This window comes from Urocampus carinirostris, chromosome 1 (assembly GCF_059441175.1).
Source record: "Urocampus carinirostris isolate Australia breed hairy pipefish chromosome 1, RoL_Ucar_1.0, whole genome shotgun sequence".
NCBI lineage: Eukaryota > Metazoa > Chordata > Actinopteri > Syngnathiformes > Syngnathidae > Urocampus > Urocampus carinirostris.
In genome coordinates, this window is record NC_142349.1 from 35,231,667 (window position 1) to 35,252,975 (window position 21,309).

The following is a 21,309-nucleotide window of genomic DNA, read 5'->3' on the forward strand; positions in this document are numbered from 1 at the left end:
TCCCCCAAACGTTTTATTTTGGTGGATAAAAGTGTGAAGATGGGAGCATGTAAAAAAAATACGTTCGCTTTCAAGTACATCTCAAGTTAAAATAAACACAAATGAAAAAAAAAATATACAATGGGGCAGCAAAGAAGACTAAAAACCGTTACAGGAATGGATCGGGAGGAAAATGGCAACGGCGGGATTACGGAGCAGTCGGGGGAAACGCAGCACTGGCAAACAGAACAAACGCATTTGAGCACACTTTATCCAATGGTGAATTTGTTTCACACTCGTCACAAAGCATTTTCACAATGTCGCTTTTGTCATTTAAACCCTGCTAAATCTTTGCATCAAAGTGAAATGTTTGCCCTTTACCGAGTAAAACATGTTTGTGTGGCACAAATCTAAAGATTCTTTTTTTTGTTGCTTTTTATACAAAAATCCCAGCAAGAGACATATACAAATGACTTACATTTTTCTTTGATCCCTGTGTTGGAGTGTTAAAATACCCAGTGTTCCCTCTAGCGCATCTGTTTCGAGAAATTCTACAAAGCCAGACCAGTAAATGCTTAAAAATCCATTCTTGCCCTTAATATGATTTATAAAAAATATTTCCATCAGTATGGTAACAAAATATCATGTACTAATCATTTTTCAAGTTATCTGCATGTGAATGGTAACAAAAAGTACAATTAACATCTTCCCTTTCCTTTAACACACTTATCATGCATAATCTTGCATCAAGTGACCCAAAGATGTGTTTTTTTGTTGCCTTCTACAAAAGTCCTCCCCCAGGACCATAACAGACCCCACTCATTTAACTGCATTATACACAGAACCCTGCAAAGCCAGGCTATTGACACAACTTCAGTTTTTTCACACTGCAAGCCATCATCTCTAACTTATAAATGTGCAAAAGCCAAACAATTGCTGGTAGACGGTGTCCCACAAACTATTGGCGCTATTGTCAATACTACAGCGAAGCAGCTCAGAAAAGGTGGAAAATAGCAGTGAGAAAGGGGGGGTTGAGTCCTGTGGAGTGGTTGGGGATCAGGACGGGCAGACTATTGGGTTCTCAGAAGAGACAGTTCAAGCACTTGACAGCTTTGCTGCCGTAGTCAACGCACTCGGGTCCGATGCACTGGCAGCAGGCGTTGTGGAACCAGCGGTACTTGGACCCGCCCATGGACTCGCAATACAGTTTGCACTGGCGGATGGATACACAGTCATCAAAATACACGACTGTGCACATGTTCTCTGCAAAAAAACAAAACAAGAAAATGTCAGGCAAAAGGCGAGTAAAACTTGTCAACACCAGATGGATAGAAACATCTCCATTATCTTTTTCTTTCTGTTTTAGCAAGCAAAAATGTTGACCTTGCGCATCGTAGCTAGCATGGATGCTGTTGGCAGGAACTGACACGTTCTGGTGAGGGCCGTCCAGCGACTCCAGAAAGGAAACCAGGTTTTCGTGGTGGGACAGCTCCTCGGCCACGGGGAAGGACACCACCATCATGTTGACAGGCGCGTCACCCTCGGTGAGGGCACGGAAGAGCGACGGGATGGGCCGGTGCAGCTCCTCCACCGTGCTCTTGGACGTGGCTGGAGAATCGCTGTAGTTTTTGGGGTTGCACATCCCTGAGTGGGGTAAAACAATTCAACAGCATTACGAAAGGAGAGACGTTTGTTTGTTCTCTTCCTTGTGCTTTGTAGCTCTGGTCTTGGGTTGCACTCCACCTGGGGTCGCCAAACTACGGCACACGGGCCATATGAGTTCCACCAATGGATTTAATCCGTCCGCAAGAAGATGCTGAGAAGCATAAGAAAAAACGAACCGCTTCTCGACTAACAATGACCTGCAGTTTTTTTAAATATGTCCACTTGATGTCGACAAAAACACACAATCCAAACAAACCACAGTAGCTATATATGTAGACTACACACTCAATACCAACCACAGTAGCTATATATGTAGACTACCATTGATCAAACAGAGAACATCTGTGGAAACACCCACCCAAATTATATTTTATTCAAAATAGAAGTCTTTATTTAAGGCAATATTATCGCACTCCCTTGGATTTATTAACCTGTGTCCCTTTGTCTACTCTGCACAAAATATATTTTTTCATTGCGCTCATGGACAACATTGAAATAGCTGGCTACATTTTTCTGAATGTTTTTTTTTTTTAATAGAATTGGCATTGGGAACCTCGCTTCCAACGAGATAGTTGCACCAACCACCAGCTAACTGCACTCGGCCGTGCCACCCACACTGACTTAAATTCAATCGCACAGGCTCAAACGCCTGGATCGTATTTAGTGTGACCATAGCAGTGTCAATAAAACAATCATTAAAAACGGGAAGAAAAAAAAACGATTTTTTTATGTGTGCCTGGTATTTAATGGCTAGGTTCAGACAGCAGAGCTTAATGTTCAATTCACATTTTTGTTGAAATCTAATGTTTCTGTGAGACGGCTCACATTTGCAACTAAATGCCACCGGTATGTGACTTGATCTCCTACGAAATACACACTGTAATAAAAATAGGGTAATATGCAATGTGGGCTTTTACTCCCCCGGGTGGAGTTAAAGGGCCTCATGGCATGAGGAAGAAATTATCTCCTCAGTCCACAAGAGTCCTGCATGCGCAGAAGAGGACTTTTGTCACAGTGTTTGTGGAAGTACTCATGGATGTTAACCGCAGTACGTTGTCACCTCAAATATTAACTATTAAATATGAAATATCAGTGAGGTGGGATTTGATTATATATATATATATATATATATATATATATATATATATACACACGCCGGAGCCATATCCCCCTAATGGGAGGTGGCTAGAGTCAAGCACATTCTTATGTCTGACTCTTTCTGGGAGATTAATACAGAGGAGGGGATTCCTCGCTCAACCCAAATGATGTGTTGGGAGTCATTAGGTGACCAAACCCCCCAATTCCAACCCTTAATGCTGAGCGCCAAGCAGGGAGGCAATGAGTACCAATGTTGTAAGTCTTAGGTATGACCCGGCCGAGGCTTGAACCAGCAACCTCCCAGTCTCGGGGCGGGCGCCCTACCCCCAAGGCCACAGAGCTGGTATTTGATTTCAAATATTGTTTAATAGCACTAGAGGATTCTATCGCTTTAAGAATGAGCACCACAGCTTGTTTACAGCAGTTGAACGACATGTTTTGAATCCAGTTGTGTGCGATGCGATGTTGGCTTTTCCGTGAGTTACAAACTATCTTCCTGAATGTGGGAATTCATGACACTGTTTTTTTGTCCTCCATGGTTAATTTCTCCGCTTCCTCCTCCCGGTTCAACTGAGAATGTCCGTCTATTGATGACGTGCGTCACATGAATGAGTCTTGACTGTTCATGCAGCAGTCACATTCCAAAAGATCAGTTATGTATCGGATTTAGAACCACATACAAAAGTGGCCTGGTTCTGGTGTGAAAAAAAATGGGATGGGTGCCTTACAGATGGAATTTAACAAGTCGCGTTTGTGCAAAAAAAAAAAAAAAAATAGCCAATGACTCCCGGCCAAGTACCGGTCTTGTACTTTTGTGGCATGGCCACTCACCTACGCAGTCGCAGCATTCCTCCCAAAGATTGCCCAGGCACAGCATGCACTCCTTGCAGCATGAACAGTTGCCATCAATCGGCCGACACTGGCACAACTCCTGCATAGAAAAAACAAAGGAAGCAGGATGAAAACGATCAGATGGATGCCACAAATGCCATGCTATTTCGCAAATTGATAATGCCACTAAATGAACATGATTGTATTTAATGAATTGTATTTAGCATCTCACCATTACCAGATAAATCTCCAATGTTGTTGTTTTTTTAATTATCGTGTACAGTGGTGCCCTCACATACAAGCTTAATTCGTTCCAGGATCATGCTTTAAGCTTGAATTGCTCTTATAATGAGCAAATTTTTTCCCCAAAATGAAATGGGGCGGCAGTAGCTCAGGAGGTAGAGCGCTCGTCTTGGGATCAAGGGATCCCAGTTCGAATCCCGGCTCATCCGTGTTACATGTCGAAGTGTCCTTGGGTAAGACACTGAACCCCTAATACCCCCAATAAGCAGGTTAGCGCCTTACATGGCTGCAAGGCCGCTATTGGGAAATGTGAAGCACATTGTAAAGCGCTTTGGGAAGTCTTTGACTTGAAAAGCGCTATATAAATGCAGATCATTTCATTATTTGGGGGCGGCAGTAGCTCAGGTGGTAGAGCGTTCGTCTTTGGATCAAGGGATCCCAGTTCGAATCCCGTCTCGCCCGTGTTACATGTCGAAGTGTCCTTGGGTAAGACATTGAACCCCTAATACCCCCAATAAGCAGGTTAGCGCCTTACATGGCTGCAGGGCCGCTATTGGGAAATGTGGAGCACATTGTAAAGCGCTTTGGGAAGTCATTGACTTGAAAAGCGCTATATAAAATGCAGATCATTTCAAATGATTAAAGCCTGGTGGGACCTTTACCAACCTCCCAAAATGATCAAAAACACCCTTTATTAGCTATAAAACACATTTTCCTGGTCACTAAAAACACATTTCTGTTAGTAATTAAACATAGATAAACAGGTCTAAAATCAATAGTATAATATTAACGAAACAAAATGGGAGTTTATTATGAGTTGAGGTAACGAAGGTGTGGTGCGGAAGTCAGGGATCAGAATTTTCCGCGGATCCGCGGATTTCCGCTGTTTTTGAACCCCAAAGGTCATTCCCGTAAATCGTCTAAATTCGATGAGAAAATATTTTGGGGGGGTGAGGTATGATACGTGACTGTTTCGTCACCCCAAGTTAGCATTTAGACCATTGGTCGATAGGTTCGCTGATAACCAATCAGCGGAGCTTTTGTTCAGAGCATTGGCTTTCTCAAACATGGCGCTCCTTCCGGTCTTTTCAAACGGTGAAATGAGTGTTTGAAAAATTAAATATGAAAATACTAAGAAAAGAAGACGAGGCTTTTGTCTCAGAGATTGATAAAGGAATCAAGAATAAATTTAAGTGGTCATGGCTGGAGAAGACTGTCACAGTAAACGTTAAAATCGGCGCAAAGATCGAGGAAGTTACAGAAACTTTGAGCCAGTTCATCGCAAAGTGTGATGTTCCAGGGAAAGCAAAGTGTCTATACTGTGTCGATCTGATCAATTATGGTACGCGAGGTTGTGTGGCACGGATCGATCATGCTAAAATGAACAAGCACAAAGCAAAAATAGCTTGCCGGCGATCAAATTATGCACTCGGATCCGCATTTAAAATCGGCAGTGAAACTAACAGTAACACCACCGGTTCAACATTATTGGCCGTTCCAAATCCTTCCACTTCAAATACTAGCAGCAGTCAACCACTGGTTCCCCTGTGTGACAGAAAATCCCAATCTGAGGTATTTATAAATCTATTTATTTATGAAATGATTTTATCTTTTGTGTTTAATATTTAGAACAGGATAAACAAAATTTAAAAATTGTTATAAACATGATTAAAATAAATTATTTTGTATCATCATGATCATGTTCAATATTACAAATGCTTTTAATGTCAATATATTATTATTTTTTTAATTTATAAAATACATGGTTTCTGTTTTGTTGGATTTAATTCATTCTAGTGCAATTTTCACATAGCAAATAAGATAAATGCTGTTGGCTTCAGGGGGGCTTCGCCCCACCGAGCCCCCCACCGGGCTCCGCCCTGGACCTGGCCGGGGCCGACGGCCCCTGGACCCTGGCTATTTCAGCTGAAAATGAAAATCTCCATTCTGATCCCTGGGAAGTGCAGGAGTAGGAGTGGGGTGCAGGAGCAGCGACGGCACATGACTTTTGATGATACGTAGGCACCTATTGTACTCTTCAAATTAAATTTTCTCTTACTTTAAGTTAATGTGAGCACACACTGTTTCACAGCACATTTGGTCCCTTTTTGTTGCCTGTTTCAGTTTTCATTCATCACTTTATTTCGTCCTTTTAACTGGACTCGCAACGCTATCACCATCTACAGGTCTATTGGAAAGAAACTTATTCATGGAGATCCGTCCCTGTCTTCCCTTCAATGTTAGGGAAATGAGAAATGCAAGTGTAATCAACCCTTGTGGCATGCATTTTTTATTTTGTGACACGATGTATGTCAGTGTATATTATTGGGACGTGAACGTGTATTGTGATAACTCAGCCATTTTTGATTTTTTTTTTTTTTTACTTACAACCCTTCACAAAGTTATGTCCATACACATATAGGTTTTCCTGCACATTTTCGTGACCCATATCCTCTTGCACGTCTTTTTCCTCCACATCATCACCCGGTTCATCGTTGTCAAAAACCTCTTCCATTTGTCCCCCTTCTACCAAGCAACCAGGTTTAAAGTCCTCAATAGAATACTCCGAGGTGTCAGAGAAAAAAAAAACTCCTTCATATTTTCCATTCATAACCAAATGCAGAGCTTCATTGCCTGAGCATTTCCTTTCCATCCTGCCAAAGTCAGTGTTGGTAGGTAATTGTCATTTTGCCAAAGAGGTCATGATCCAATCAGATTCAACCAGCTGACAAATAATAGTTAAAGAGTGAAAAACCTTTTTTATTAGAAACGTTTACCTTTACCACAGGAATCATTTAGTTGAATATTTTGCACAAGTCAATCAGATGTTTATCTGTGAAGCAGCGCAGGATTACAACGAGAACAAGTGGTTTGGCTCTCCCAAGAGGCACACTTGCAATTCAAGTTCACAAACACTTGATTTTGCAACAACAAAGTAGAAAGCATGCGTGATGCACCACAGTGTGCAATACCAGCAAGTGGTAGTCAGTTTTTTGCCGGCAAAATAATACAAATTATTATTATTATATTTGGGCCTTGGCAACAGTCAACATTTTTTTTACATTCTAGACAATTGACTGCACAGCTCTAAAGAGAAAATAACCAAAGCACATTGAATCATACCAAGTTTATGATAAGTAAAATATTATAAATGATAACTTCACGTTCAAATTATGTACATAGCATGCTTTGAGTATAGTATGTGGTTGGCTCCCAAATGCAATAACATATAAATCACAGCACAAGGCCATTTTGAACAACCACATGTTCTCACAACCCATGGGAAATTTGAGCTCCAAAGTGTTTACTTTTCAATGCTCTCTCTTTGATTGAAAATAAAAAAAGCATGAAAATGTACATAATATGTACCTGCATGCCACGGGGGTTTAAGAAAGTTGTAGCACAACAGTTTGCTACTTTTTCTGGATGTTTTTTTTTTAAACAAAAGCAGCAACTTCCTCCCACTTAGGCAGCATCTCTCTAATCTCCTTTTAGACGCCAGCTACTTGGGTTGGTTCTGCTCTTTGCTGTTTTTTTTTGTAACAGGAATATAACCTCATAGGGTTGAGCGGATACGAGTAGTCTGTAGTCGTAGCCTCTGGGACTCAGAAAGCCAAGGGCAAGGTGGCCAAAGTTCTACTGCCATCATCTAGTAAAATGGTGATTTATTTTTTAACAGATTTATTTTACAATGCTGGCCACGCATTAATTATATGATAGAGGTCACGAGCCAGTGAAAAATTGTCTCAACAGAAGAGCAGCTTCAGCAACAGACTGCTGTCACAGTCTTGTTCCACGGACAGACCGAGATCATTTCTCCCTCATGCCATGATGTTCTTTAACTCCACCCGGGGGAGTAAAAGCCCACATTGCATATTACCCTATTTTTATTACAGTGTGTATTTTATGTAGCACTATCTAAATACTCTATATCAAATACTCTATATCAACATGTTACATTGGGTATTTATGTATTCCCTTTACTTTATTATTGTTTTATTTTCAACACAAGGATACTGCTGGAAGTATGAATTTCTCTACGGTGATGAATAAAGTATCTATCAAGGGCTGTAACTGGCCCCTTGGCCGGATTTTGGACATGCCTGACCTAGGTAAATGCTGGATTTTTAATAAGCAATAAAAAATACAATGCCCTCATACTTCCCAGATGACATCTTAAAATGGTTCATTTTGAAAATATATTTATAAGTATTGCTAATCCAGCCCAGAGCATGACTTTAGTTTAAATTCAAACCTTTGGTTCATTGAAGCCAATCATAATTTCAAGAGAAATCAGCAGCTGCATCTCCTTCTTGAGGGGAACCAAAACACTCGGCGTTCACACCGAGTGGAATAATTCGGATGGGCTCGCCCCAAGGAGAGGTGGAGGGGTCATGTTTGTATATGTAATGTATGTAGGGGGAGGGACGTATACACTTAGGTTGGCTCGAGCTTTGTTCGACTATTCAGATAGACTACCCTGAGCCTTGGCTTCCACATATTTGACAACTGGGATGGATTTTGAGTGTTCATTCAAATACATGCTGGTAATTGTGGGCAAGATTCAATAGGCTGATATTTACTTTCTATTACGGCATCTGGTTTTGCATTAGCTCTGAGCGTCTGATTCTTCATCTTAGCCTTAGAAGTGGAGATGGCAAACAGAATGATCTGTATTCAGTCATTATTCTCAACACTAAACCCAATTACATTTTTTGGAGTTAATCTTTGAGCTTAAAGTTCCTCAAATTGGAGCTTTGGAATCGTGACCATGGTTCGTTGGATCCATTAACCAATAGGGTTGTAGGGGCACCCTTTCCTGTGGTGTGTCTTGGGCAAGTACAGCCTGGTTGCATTCATCCCTGTCCAGGCAAACATGTTTCCAACCGGTCCCGAACAGGGGCCCTTTCGCGTGTGGGCTAAGAATTGTAATTGTCTTTAATGTCATTGATTACAAGATAGAGTACATTGTTCACAGCGGGATTAGACGTGGCACACCAGGATAAACATGTAATGAAACATATAAAATAGAAAATATGAAAAAAAAAAATGTTAACATAAATAAGCAAAAAAAGTGCTTTGACGGGCTTGACTAATAAGTGCATCAGAACAATAATGCATGAAAAACAGTGAAATGACATTGGCAGCAACATATTTTCCAAAAAAGATTCGAGAAATAAAATAGGAATAGACATTTGTCTTAACATAGACCAGATTTTTTTTTCTTCAGTCTAGTGCACTTGCCGGAGTCTCAGGTTCGTCACATTTGAGATTTCAGTTAAAACTATGTATTAAAGTGTGCCTTTACATTAGCTTTATAATAAACCACAAAAAAAAAAACGTTTTAATTATTGAGCATTTGAAAAAAAGTGGCAATTAAAATTTTGGATGGGTGATTCACAAAAAGTAACGCAAGAGCTATGATTGTTAAGAGCTGTACGGAATTTGGAACTTTCATTTCTTTGCCCCCATCTCCTGGCTTAAATTTACGATTGCAGCCTTAATCAACTTGTTAATGATGCGCATGCACATACATGCATTTCTTAGATGCATTCTTATAATCGTTTCTTTTTCATGTCTCTATGGGTTTTGAGTTGGCATTTGGACTACACTTGAAATAGGTCTCTTCTTACTTTTACCATTCTCATACTACGCTAACAGATAGATAGAAAAAACGCAGGGACAAAGATAAAGTTACTATCTACCCCACACCTCTATTCCTCCTATTTTGTGTTCTGCAGCTCCAACAGCTTTGCTAAAGGTACGATAAGTTAAGCACACTGCATTTTTTTTATAAGGGCTCTCTGAACTCAGTTGGACATTGCTAACACATATTAAAAAGAGAAAACTTACTACTTTCACCTTTTAAGGACACCCCAAGCACCCCACCTTTAAGATTACATTGACATTCAAAGCAGTTGTACAAACTTTGCACACAATTTATTTTCTGCAAACTGGGAGGTTGACACAAAATTTGTTCAAAATCAGAGTAGGTCTAAAACCAAAGAATAAAAAGTTGAGTTTTGGCTTTGTTGTTGTCCTGTTTAAAACACTCACAACATTCCATTTCATTATACTCACTGGCAACTGGTACTTTGCTCTTAATTTTTTTTTTGATAAGGAAAAAATGATTGATTTGACTAAAGAATTGTGTGTCGTGCAAGACAACTCCCTTCCTGAAAATACATAGGAAAAAAAGAGAACATTTTCTCATATTAAGTATATTTTTCAGATATTGTTTTTTTTTAAATATCTTAAAATACATGCTCAAAAAAGTTTAATTGAAAGTTTAACCAACTTTTTCTCAAACTTTGCAGTGCAACTACTTGAGTCACACAAGCCGTCATGAAACATCATCTGGTAAAGAGCTCTGCGACTCTTGTTTGTCTGCATGCCTCAAATTTTCCCGTTATGTTTTCATTTCTTAACATCTTTTTAAACACGAAACGAAGCTTCTGCTGAATGGTTCGGCAGCATTTGGCGGAGTGGGGTGGGCGAAAGATTTGCCATGTTCTGCTCCCCAGGTGTTTTCTCCCCCACAGCCTGAATCCTAATCCCGCCTCCTCATAGCGCTGACCTTGACTCGAAGGAATGTGCACTCTGTTCTGCCTCGGGTAAGAAAGCAAGCAAGAGGAGGGGCAGGAGAGGTAGGGGTGTGCACTTTGGGGTGGCACTGAAATCTTCTGGAAGGTTCAACCACTTTTTTTGCTATCCCGCCTTCCTAACGGTCTCCGACCGAGCTTCTGTTTTGGCTCTTGTGATTCAATTATGCGTGATACGTTGAACTAGTAGTTTTCCACATTCTGCAGTAGCATCAGAACCAGTAGGGAAAATTCTGAGGATATTTCAAAATAATAAGATGAAGCATCACTAAGTAAACATAGGTTTGGAAGCTAAAAAGGTTACGAAGAAATGATCTGCTTAAGGTGTTGTAGTTTTAAAATAATATATACCGTATTTTCCGCACTATAAGGCGCACCTAAAAGCCTTTATTTTTTTCAAAAGCTGACCATGCGCCTTATAATACAGTGCGCCTTATATATGGATCAATATTAAGTCGCAAAGTCTTGCAACTAAGGCAAGCAGCCGCTGACTAGATTTTCCCCTGAACGCGAAGTCGTCCGCGGTGTATGCTGGGATTTATATGCCGGCGTTTCATTGGCTAACCAATGTGTCAATCATCATTTGAATCGATCACTATTGGCTAAAGTTATTCGGAGGTGAAGGTGGAGGATCCTTTTTATCATTTACAGGCTCGCATAGGCTAAAGGGGCAAAACAAAGCCTGCAACTGGCCGAAAAAGATGTGTCAATCATAAGTTGAATCGATCACTATTGGCTAAAGTTATTCGGAGGTAAAGGGGGCGGATCCTTTTTATCATTTACAGGCTTGCATAGGCTAAAGGAACAAAACAAAGCCTGCAATTGGCCGAAAAAGATGACCGTGAATAGCATGTTGGGTAGAACTACGCCATAGAGATAACAGTATTTTACTATTCTGTACTGTATTTGTAAATATTTTACTCTCCTGGATTTACTACACTCACGGATATAAGAGGACCATGGTTGCACATTATTATTGAACACAACGACTTCGGTGAGCTACTCCAGCTATATATTTTCCCAGTATCTTGTTACAGACTGATCTCGATGTGTTCTATTTTTAAATTAAACTAAATTCCAAGTGTTTATTGTCATATGCACAGTAAAGCTGCGAGCGGAAAAGAAAATAGAAACTAAGGAATGGTTGGCATTTCTTGAATCCCAAGACATTAATCTTCCGAATGACATTTGGAACGATGCATTTGAGTGACATCATACGGACACCGCATCTGCACGTGTCTACGACACGTATTTGCTTCTTTGCAAGCTTTCGGAATGTTAAGGGGGTAATAAGTTTGACTGAACTACCAGACTGTTTTGTCGACATTTCCATTGTAGCGCCTTATAATCCTGTGTGCCTTATGTATGGAAAATATAGGACCAAAAACTATTTTTTGGGGGTGCGCCCTATAACCCGGTGCGCCTTATAGTGCGGAAAATACGGTAATCATAAACAATACAGTCAAAACTCTCACAAGCCAAGTTGAGATCTGAAATGCCCCCAATGAAGCATCACAGAATTTCGGCTTGCGAGAGCCTTTAAATTACAATACCTGTGAAATCACGTGTTTGGCCTTTGCAAGGACGGTGTGCAATCCTAATAAACGTCTGAGCAAATATGATGAATTTACGGTTCGCAACAAGAAAATTTTACAATACTCAATACTTCTATGGATTTTTTTTCCTCCTCACAGCTGTTGCCACAGCTCGACCTCTTCTTTAACAGAACTCCATCCCCTTAGTTCCTTGCTATTTGGTTAGCCTTTTTTGTCACGTCTCGAGCACTCCTGTCATAGTGCTCTATTCAACTCATATTACCAAACCCCTGCCTGACCTCCTAGACTACAAACACGGCCTGTGTGGACTGTCGATTTCGCTGCCTGGACTCCCTGATATCCAAATCTTTTGCCTGTCTTTTTGGAAACGCTTGGTTGCCTCTGGTGCTCTGAACACTGTTGCCTCGCTGCCTGCATTTGATGAACACTGCCCTAATAAAATGAAAACCATTTGATTGTACTAATCTGTGCTTCTGCATTGTTCTATCGAACCATCCTGGTAAGGTCCCTAACAGCCACAGAGGCAACATGACAGTATGGTATCTAATCTTGGGCCTTAGCATGTCAGCATGCAGATCTCAGGAAGAATGACATATTTATGGTGGCTTTTAATTTTGAAATAAGATCCTAAAATGTGACTTGAGTAAAGAATTGGGTAAGTATTTTTCTGTGGGGTTTGGGATTTCAAAATACACTTTCTAAAACCACATTCGAGTCTTATTAATCTTAAACACAGAAGTGGGTAATTACAAATTACATTTACTCTTACATTTATTTAAGTAAGACTTGGGACATTTTGTACTTCAGTGAGTATTTTTAAATCACTATACTTTTTACTTTTACTTGAGTAGATAAGTGAAGAAGAAATGGTATTCTTACTCGGCTACATTAAGCTACATTGAAGCCGCTACTTAAATCCCCTCAGCGCAAGTACATTTTCTCCAGGTCCTTTACTTGTTTCTGTCTCCTTGGCGTCCACTGAGTGAGAGCCGCTGTGAAGCCCAAGCCCTACCCTTTTAAAGGGGCAGAGTAACATGCGAAGCAGGTGGCTTTTTTAAAGCAAACCGGCGGGTGTGTAATCATCCATGGAGCGCAAAAGGTAAAATTAGAAAATTACCTACACAAAAATTAAACTTAAACAACAATAATGTGATTTTACTTGCTGTTTTGTTTTTATAAATTCGCGCTGCAGATTTTTTTTTTTACTCTGTGTTGGCCAGATAAAGGCATATTATGCACTTGTGGGTTTTTTTTTAATCCCCAAAATAAGAATGACATTTAAAATAGGATTTCCTGACTGCAGTTCTTTGATTTTATCAAAACAATTAAACATTCCATAACATAAACATTAGAATAGTAACAAAGTTAACATCATTCTCCACAGGAGGTGCTGCCTCCAACTTAGTCATTTTGATAGTAGGCTAATATAGATACATACAGCAGGTGATGAGTTCAAGGCTTTTTAATTTTTGAGGCTCCAGACATATTTGTTTGTTGTGTTTTTTTTTGGACAATAAGGCCCTTTTAACATTTTGGGGCCCCTCGGCTAGCTTGTTGTTCTGCCTGCAGAGTCTGTTAAAAAGTACTAAGGCTTTAAATGTACAACTTGTTCTTAATTAATTTGTTTGATTTAAACTAATATTACTGTATTGTTTAATAAAGTACTTGAATTTACCTTGATTGTTTCATCCATTTCTAAATTAAATGTATCGTATTGTTGATTGAATGGACCTTGATGATCTGATTGAACGGTTGTTTTAAATAAAAAAACACAAATATATTAATAAATAAGACGTTGCTACAGTTACTCAGAACTTGAGTAGTTTTTTTCACCAAGTACTTTTTTACTTTTATTCAAGTTATTATTTGCATAACTTACTGGAGTCATACTATTCTTCAGTAACATTACTGTATTTTTACTTAAGTAATTTCGCTGCTCTACCCAACTCTGCTGAAACCAGGCATCCATAATAAAGAAAATGCCAGGATATATATTGCAGAATATTAATATAACACGGATATGACAGTTGGCCCTGGCTTGGCAGAGCATTTAATTCCCACTTTGAACGCGTCGGGACTGCAGCTGCGAGCAGGCGGCATCGAGTCCTCCTTGCCTTTGGACAACTAGCAAGTTGATGTCAGCCAGGTTGCATTGGATGATGATTCATCGGGCACAAGGACGAAGTAAAAGAACTTAGAATAAGAAGGAGAGAAAAAAAAACGCCACCTGGAAAGCAGCGAGGGGGGGGGGGCAGCTGTTTTGGATCGGGTCTTAAGTGAATCCAGAGGGAAAAACAAGCCGGCTGGTTGAATACTCGCGGAAAACTTTGTCTCAATCGCCCACTGACGGATTCAATTAGTGTCAGCGCTTACGGAGCGGCCAACTATTTTTACCATCCAAATATTTACAGAGTGCCGCTTGCTTTCAAAGTAAAATATGTCACAATACTACAAGACCTCCATCGAGGACCAAAATGTCTCATAATACAGTTGAGGTGCAACATAAACACCCAAATGTGCGATTGGAAAGAGAACCACTCTTAGTTTTGAGATGTCTAAAACTATTTTGATAAATATTCCTTAATACTGTATTGCAATTTAATTTTCCACTTTTCAAGACCTTCTTTCTATTCATTTTCAAACACAAGTGCTGGCATTCTGGGATGCATCGAGATACTCGAAGACAAAAAGCTCACACACATAATCAGTCTTTCTCAAGTCATAATATCCCACCCTTAAACACGAACAAACACGCCGTTACATATGCTTCTCTAAAACACACTGACATTCACTTACATACATACACATGTTCACTATCCAGGGTTGGGAGGGTTACTTTAAAAATGAAATCTGATACAATTACTAGTTACCTGTTGAAACATGTAATCAGTAAAGTAATCTGAATACCACAATATTAAAATAATGTAACTTGATTACTTTTGGATCACTCCAATATCAAATATGCTAATAGAAAAATATAAAGTAAATTTATTGCAACTCCTAAATTTTGTTTAAAATAAACCTTGTAACTTTAAAAAAAGAAATGGAGGAAATTAAGATCAGGTAGTTGCTTGTAGTCCTTCAAAAAACGTTCTTATGTTTTAACCACGTAGTATAGTGTATTGAGCAAAAATAAAAGGAATTAAATTGCATTCACCACTTTAATTTCCACTTGTCCTGGAAGCGGCAGCACTCACAGTCAACTTTCCTTTTTTTAAAGTCGACATGTCAAAAATGGGGTGGGCTAAAATAAGCAGAGAAAGTCAAGGGCAAGGTGGTCAAAGGGCTACTGCTATACTGCCATCAACATTACTGGCGGTCCACATGTCATTAATTTTATGACAAAGGCCAGTGAAAATTTGATCACTGGCTCCCGGGCCGGAATTTGGACATGCCTGACATATGCTAAATCCTTTTCATTCCTCGGATGTGCGCCAACAAACAATATTTTTTGGATGCGATGGAATCACAACTATTCACCGGTAGCCTGATTCTGGTCACAACAAAAGCCTGATGGCCCGCCAGTCTTATAAAGCACTGGAGGAAACCCTCATTTACATTTACACAACACAAAATCCTCTTACTATGTAACCAGTGGTACACTCCCATAGACATGCTACATCTCTAACAGACTCACACACTAACAAGAACCAATTGGCACCGAAATCTGAAAATTTAAAGCCAAGCAAACCGCTCATGCGGTGACATCACATCAGCATATTTCACTTGTCCAATTGTGTCATGGAGCTTGACAAACATACATACAGTGGTATCCCTTTCGACAAGCACCTCCAAACACGAGAATTTGGGTACACGAGATATATTTGAAACAAAAAGCCTGCTTGCAATTCGAAGGAAAATCCTGTTCATGAGCTGTCGTAGAGGCTACCAATAGAGAATGCTCACCGCTTGTGAATGCTCACTGCCAGCATCAGCTCTTCCAGTTTGGATGTACAATTACATGCAATTTTTTTTTTTGTTATGTAATGTGCTGGTATCTTTTTTTTTATGTTCATCTAAAGTAATAATAATTTTAATGTCAGATGTACAGTGTGCTTACGCATCATCAACACTCTCAATCTCAAACATGTCAACCTCTGACACGGTTACCATTATTAACAAATTAAAATCCTCCTTATCAAATGATAAAAAAACCTTACAAACACAACACGGCAACTACTCAGACAGACTATGTAAACTACCGCAACAATATTAGCAATCTATGATGACGGTGTTGTCTGCTACCAGAAAACAATCCAGATTAAGCCGAAATGGGCAAGACGAGAGCTGGCATACACAATGTGTATGAAATGATCAAAACCATATAAAATATGTGGAAAACGTATGAATTGACAAGTATCCAACCTCTGTGACCCAGCCTTGCAACCGCCCCTCCATTCCCACCACGCGCACACATTCGTGAAGGTGCCTATAATAAACTCGCATTTTATTTCTAAGATATCATCTTATTTATCTTAATACTGTATATTATATGTTGTATTACTATTTAAATGTGTTTTAATATTTAGAAATTGTGTTTACATCAATTTAGTTCACTTGTATGCTTTTAGGAGGAAGGGGCAATATATCTGGAAACATCGCCCGTTACACGATGAATTCAAGCTATGAGCACGAATCTAGAATGAATTAAGCTTGTATGAAGAGGTACCACAGTACTTGCAGGATCCATGCTTACCTGGATGAGGCACTTGCTGACGTCACTGGCGCACAGAGCTTTGTTGCATCCTGAAGAAAACGACAGAGCCGAGAAGAGGAAGACGAGCGTGACCGTAGCGGCAGAGGCAGGACGGATCAGCTGACCAGGCTTCATCCTGACGGCTCACCTGCGCCGCACTGGAACACCTGGCGCAACCATATTGGACGGGTATTGGAAAATTTCAACAGAAGCGACAAAAGCATCAGTCTTAAAATAATAAAAAATCAGTTGTCGGCAACCACAGGGCCATTAGGCCGCACCTTTTTTATTCGTGCATGCACGCCATTTGTTTGCCCCCCAAAAACCCTAAAATTGAGTAAAAATCGCAAGATGATGACATCAAATTTACTGTCTTTTCCTATGTCATTTTGATTCCTAGTGGTAGAGTGATTACACTGTGGATTTAGGCTTATTATTATGATCGTTTTTAACTTGTGTTTTTATTTGGCCGGGCCAAAAGACTATAGTCAAACATTATACCGGTCCACGGTACAGAAAAGGTTGAGGGCCACTGTTATAAATATAAACGAATTAAGTCAAATATACACTACATTTAGATCATGGTCTGCTGTGAGACCTCATCTAGTGTGCAGCAGGAAATTGCATGCTTTTATCTTTTTTTTTAAAAAATAAGGCATCCCCTTTTTCAGTATCTTTGCTTTCTTCCATTAATCAGCCGAGTAACTAACATTCATCAGCAGTAGGAGGCAGCAGATTACGATTGTTTTCTTCTTTTTGTGTACTAATAATAGGATTCCAGTACCACAGGTAAATCTATTCAATAACCTATGTTGTTTGATGAATCTGTTTGAGATGCAAAAAATATTAAAAGAAATCAAATAAAGTAAAAAATCATGCAAATAGGTTTGCTGATTTGAACTATTTACTTAAAAAATAGAAAAAGTTGGGATTTAGTAAAATGTCTTGTTCCACTGGCAGACCACTTGAAAGAAAAAAAAGATAGTTTAAGAATAATCCTAACCATAGAAAAAGGTTAAAATGTAGTAGAATCCAAAATTACAGAAAAAAATATTCACCAAAATAAATAACTTTTATTACCACCTGGGCCATGTTGAACACCTGGGCAATATGATAATTTAGCCTAAAAATATAAACAGGTGCCAAGGATGTTTAAATATTTTCAAAAGACGGGGTGTTTCGAGATATTTTAATGAAAAAAATGTGTGCCTTGGCTCAAAAAAATGTTGTGACACACAAATTTAAACAAGCAACTACTGTATAGAATGTCACAAACGTGAGTAGACTTCTCACATTAGCTTTCATTCTAATGTTTAATGAAACATCACTGAAGAAGCATCTCTTTGACACAATGAAAAGAAGTATGTCAACAAAGGCCATGGCTTATTGGAAATATATCCTCTGGTCTGATGAGACAAAGACTTATTTGGCTCAGATGGTGTGAGGCATGTGTGGCGGCAGCCAGGCGAGGAGTACAAACATGTTTGTGTCGTGCCTAAAGTCAAGCATGGTGTTGGGTGTGCCATGGTTTGGGGCTGCATGAGTGCAACTGGAATTGGGGAGTTTAATTTCATCAAGGGAAACACAAACTCGAGTGTGTACTGTGAAATACTGGCGAAGAGGGTGATCCCCTCCCTCCAGAAACTAGGTTGCAGGGCAATGGTCTAGCCTCACCACAAATACACTACTAAGATGACCGGGGTGTTTCTAAAGGGTCTAAAGGTAAAGGGGATGGACTGGCCAAGCATGTCTACAGATCTAATCCCAATAGAATATCTTTGGGGCATCCTGGAGCGGAAGGCGGAGAAGCACAAGATCTAGAATATCCCTCAGCTCAGTCATGCCATAGAGGAGTGAAAGAGCATTCCAGTGGCAATTTGTGGGGCTCTGGTAAAATCCATGGCTAGGAGGATAAAAGTGATTCTGCAAAATGACGGTGGCCACACAAAATATTGAACATGAGGAATTTTTACTAAGGGTGTACTCAACTTTTTTTTCACCTAGGGATTAGCTACTCTTGACTATATTTTGTGTTGTTTGAGGGGGGGGGGGATAAATTCAAACTTCTATAAAAGTTTTACACAATCTAGCTTTCATTGTGTAAAACCCATGTGTATTTGGTGTTGTTCAATTAAACATTAAAATGAAATCTCTGCTGAAATGTGAGGAGTGTACTCACTATTGTAACATACAGTGTATGGACAGCCAAAATGAAAATTAGGGTAAATATTTAAATCCAGTGACGGTAATGAAAGTGTTATTACTGTACTATGAGATTAGACGAAAAGCGTATTTGCAAATTACGAGTAGAAGAGGAACAACAAAAAACATCTGGGAAAATCAGTTTCAACGTGACGGATTTCCACGCTAACATGTAACTTTTTCCCCTTTTCTCCTCACCCGCCCTCACGCACAAAGCTTCATTAACGATTTAGATTTTTAAATTCTCACACAAAAGGTTATTTTAAAACGATGCGTTGCCGCGGTTGAAAACTTACCAAGGCGCCCCGAGAAGAACTTGCCTTTGGAGAGGTTCGGTTTGGCCAGTATGCGTGCGTGTGTGCGCGTGTGTGTTAGTGTGAGCTAACGAGGGGCGTCAGTCATTCACAGGCCTTAAAGGCACACGCTCCATTTTGCTCCCCACGCGTGTACTCGCACATGTTGGTGGGGGAGAGGAGGAAGAAGAGCCTGGGGCATGTCCGACAGTCCTAGGCAATTAGAAGCTCTCTCAAGTGAGTGAAGAGAGTTGTAAAGAATCGGAACATCACAACCTGCTTATTTATGTCGCCGTCTACGGTTTTGTTTGTCGACAGGAGTGATGGGCCGTTCAAGAACAAAACGGCTCTATGTGCCAGCTCTTTGAAGTGAAGAACGAGCGCGGCTCCCCATCAATAATACCCTTCGAAAAACTGTATCAATCACCCCCCTTCTCTCTCTCTTCATCCACATCTCTGTAGCTTTCTCTCTAAAAATCAGTTTTTCCCTATCGTTCTCTTTCTCTCACGCTACTTTTCTCTCTCCTTCTTCCTCTCCCGCTCTCTCATTTCTCTCTGTGAACCTTACTAGAATTCTCTCACTTCATCTAGCTTTTTCTTGTTCTCTTTTTGTCTTTCTCTATCACACTGTTTCTCTTGCTTTCTCTATATTTCTCTCATTCTTTCTTTGTCTATCATTCTTGTTTTATGTCTTTTTCTCTAACTTTTGCGCTCCGCCTATAATTCCCTCTTTCATTTACTCACTCTCTTTCAAACTCCATAATTCTCCTTCTCTATCGTTTCCGCTTTCTTTCTCCCTTTCTTTGCTTCTCTCTCCATTTCCATGTAGCTGTCTTACTCATTCTTCCGCTACCCCTCTTTCTCTCAGCCTATGTAAAATGATCCCTCTCGCTTTCCATCTTTGTCTTTATCTCTTTTCATCTCTCAACATTTTTTTTCTCTCATTAGCTCCTGCATTCTTTTAAGTTTCTTTCTCCATTCTTCTTTTCATCTCACTTTAATTTCCATCCTCTTTCTGATTTTCTTTCTCTCTTTACCAGTCACTATGTGTGATATTTGTGTCGTTTGCTTCATATAAACCATTTGAAAGCTTGAATTAGGTAAAGGTGCACGTAGTTTAAATAATTAAGGTTAATGTAATATAGTAGAAAATGGCGTTTTAAAAATGAATGATGAATTCTTTTTGTGCGTTATATTTCCTCATTTTTGGTTATACAGTTTCTCATTAAAAACAAATAAAATATGAAGAGCCAAGCTGAAAAAGCCGGTCCTCTAAAAAAAGAGCCGAAATTCCTATCACTCGTCTACAGGCGACTTGCTATGACGTCGCGTCACCTCGTGGGCAACTTTCGGAGCAAGTTTGGTTGGACCATGAAAATGTACTTGATTTGATTTTACAAATTTGAGCCAACAAATGAAATAACATAAAAAAAATATTTAACACGGTTATTATGTAAATTATCATCCAACTCAAGTTATGTACAAATTTAGTATTGCTCCATTGACACCACCTACTGGCAGAGATTTTTACTACAAACTGACCAATCATCTGTACGAGTTTAGTCGCGCCCTTCACTATTTATTTTACATAACATCTGATTCTATTTTATAAACAGAGGAAAAGATTCAAAACAAGACAATTGATGTGATCAAAATTGGTTAAGAAAAACGCATTAATTCCATGTTTGAAATAAAATCAGTCAGGTAAATGTATAGGTTTTGTCCGTAGTTTGTTAATTTTAAATCGTATCCGCCGTAAAACAACCTTTGTACGTAAAACTTTTATTTCGTATGAATGAACTACGGCGTAGAATAAGCAACACCAAATTCACTGCTGAGAATTTTTAAGTTGAGGAAGTAAGAAAGATGCTGAATTATTTGGTAAATGAAATAAACTTGTTTTACACAAATTATCCGTTTTAATATGACAAAGTCTGTCTTGCTGTGGTGAATAGTTGCCGCGTTGTCTGTAAGGTTTGTTATCCCTTAATAAGGAGAACGGCAACCAATAATAAGACCAGCTCGCTGAGGTTGACAGGTACCTATTACAGTAATTATTCATATTTACATTTTTACGTAAAAATGCATTAAAGTATTAAAAAAATACTAAAACAGGTACTTTGTAATTGTCCATTATGTATATC

At 39.4% G+C, this 21,309-nt stretch overlaps 1 protein-coding gene across 1 annotated transcript; it reads right to left on the reverse strand.

Moving 5' to 3' along the window:
• On the reverse strand, positions 1 to 20,204 carry twsg1a (twisted gastrulation BMP signaling modulator 1a). Its single transcript, XM_088336678.1, has 5 exons — positions 19,169 to 20,204; positions 16,671 to 16,837; positions 3,574 to 3,673; positions 1,363 to 1,623; positions 1 to 1,242 (listed from the first exon to the last, which is right to left on the reverse strand). Exons 2-5 carry the CDS (start codon positions 16,803 to 16,805, stop codon positions 1,061 to 1,063), a joined length of 678 nt encoding a protein of 225 aa, XP_088192804.1. The 5' UTR covers positions 16,806 to 16,837; positions 19,169 to 20,204; the 3' UTR covers positions 1 to 1,060.
• Between the last annotated feature and the right edge of the window lie 1,105 nt (positions 20,205 to 21,309).

What these genes read in the sequence shown, in the direction of transcription:
- twsg1a (XM_088336678.1), bottom strand. Translation starts at nt 16,805, where the DNA reads ATGAAGCCTGGTCAGCTGATCCGTCCTGCCTCTGCCGCTACGGTCACG. An exon ending in GGAATGCTGCGACTGCGTAG is followed by an intron (nt 1,624 to 3,573) that starts GTGAGTGGCCAT and finishes TACCCCACTCAG; the next exon opens with GGATGTGCAACCCCAAAAAC. An exon ending in TGCTAGCTACGATGCGCAAG is followed by an intron (nt 1,243 to 1,362) that starts GTCAACATTTTT and finishes GTTTTTTTGCAG; the next exon opens with AGAACATGTGCACAGTCGTG.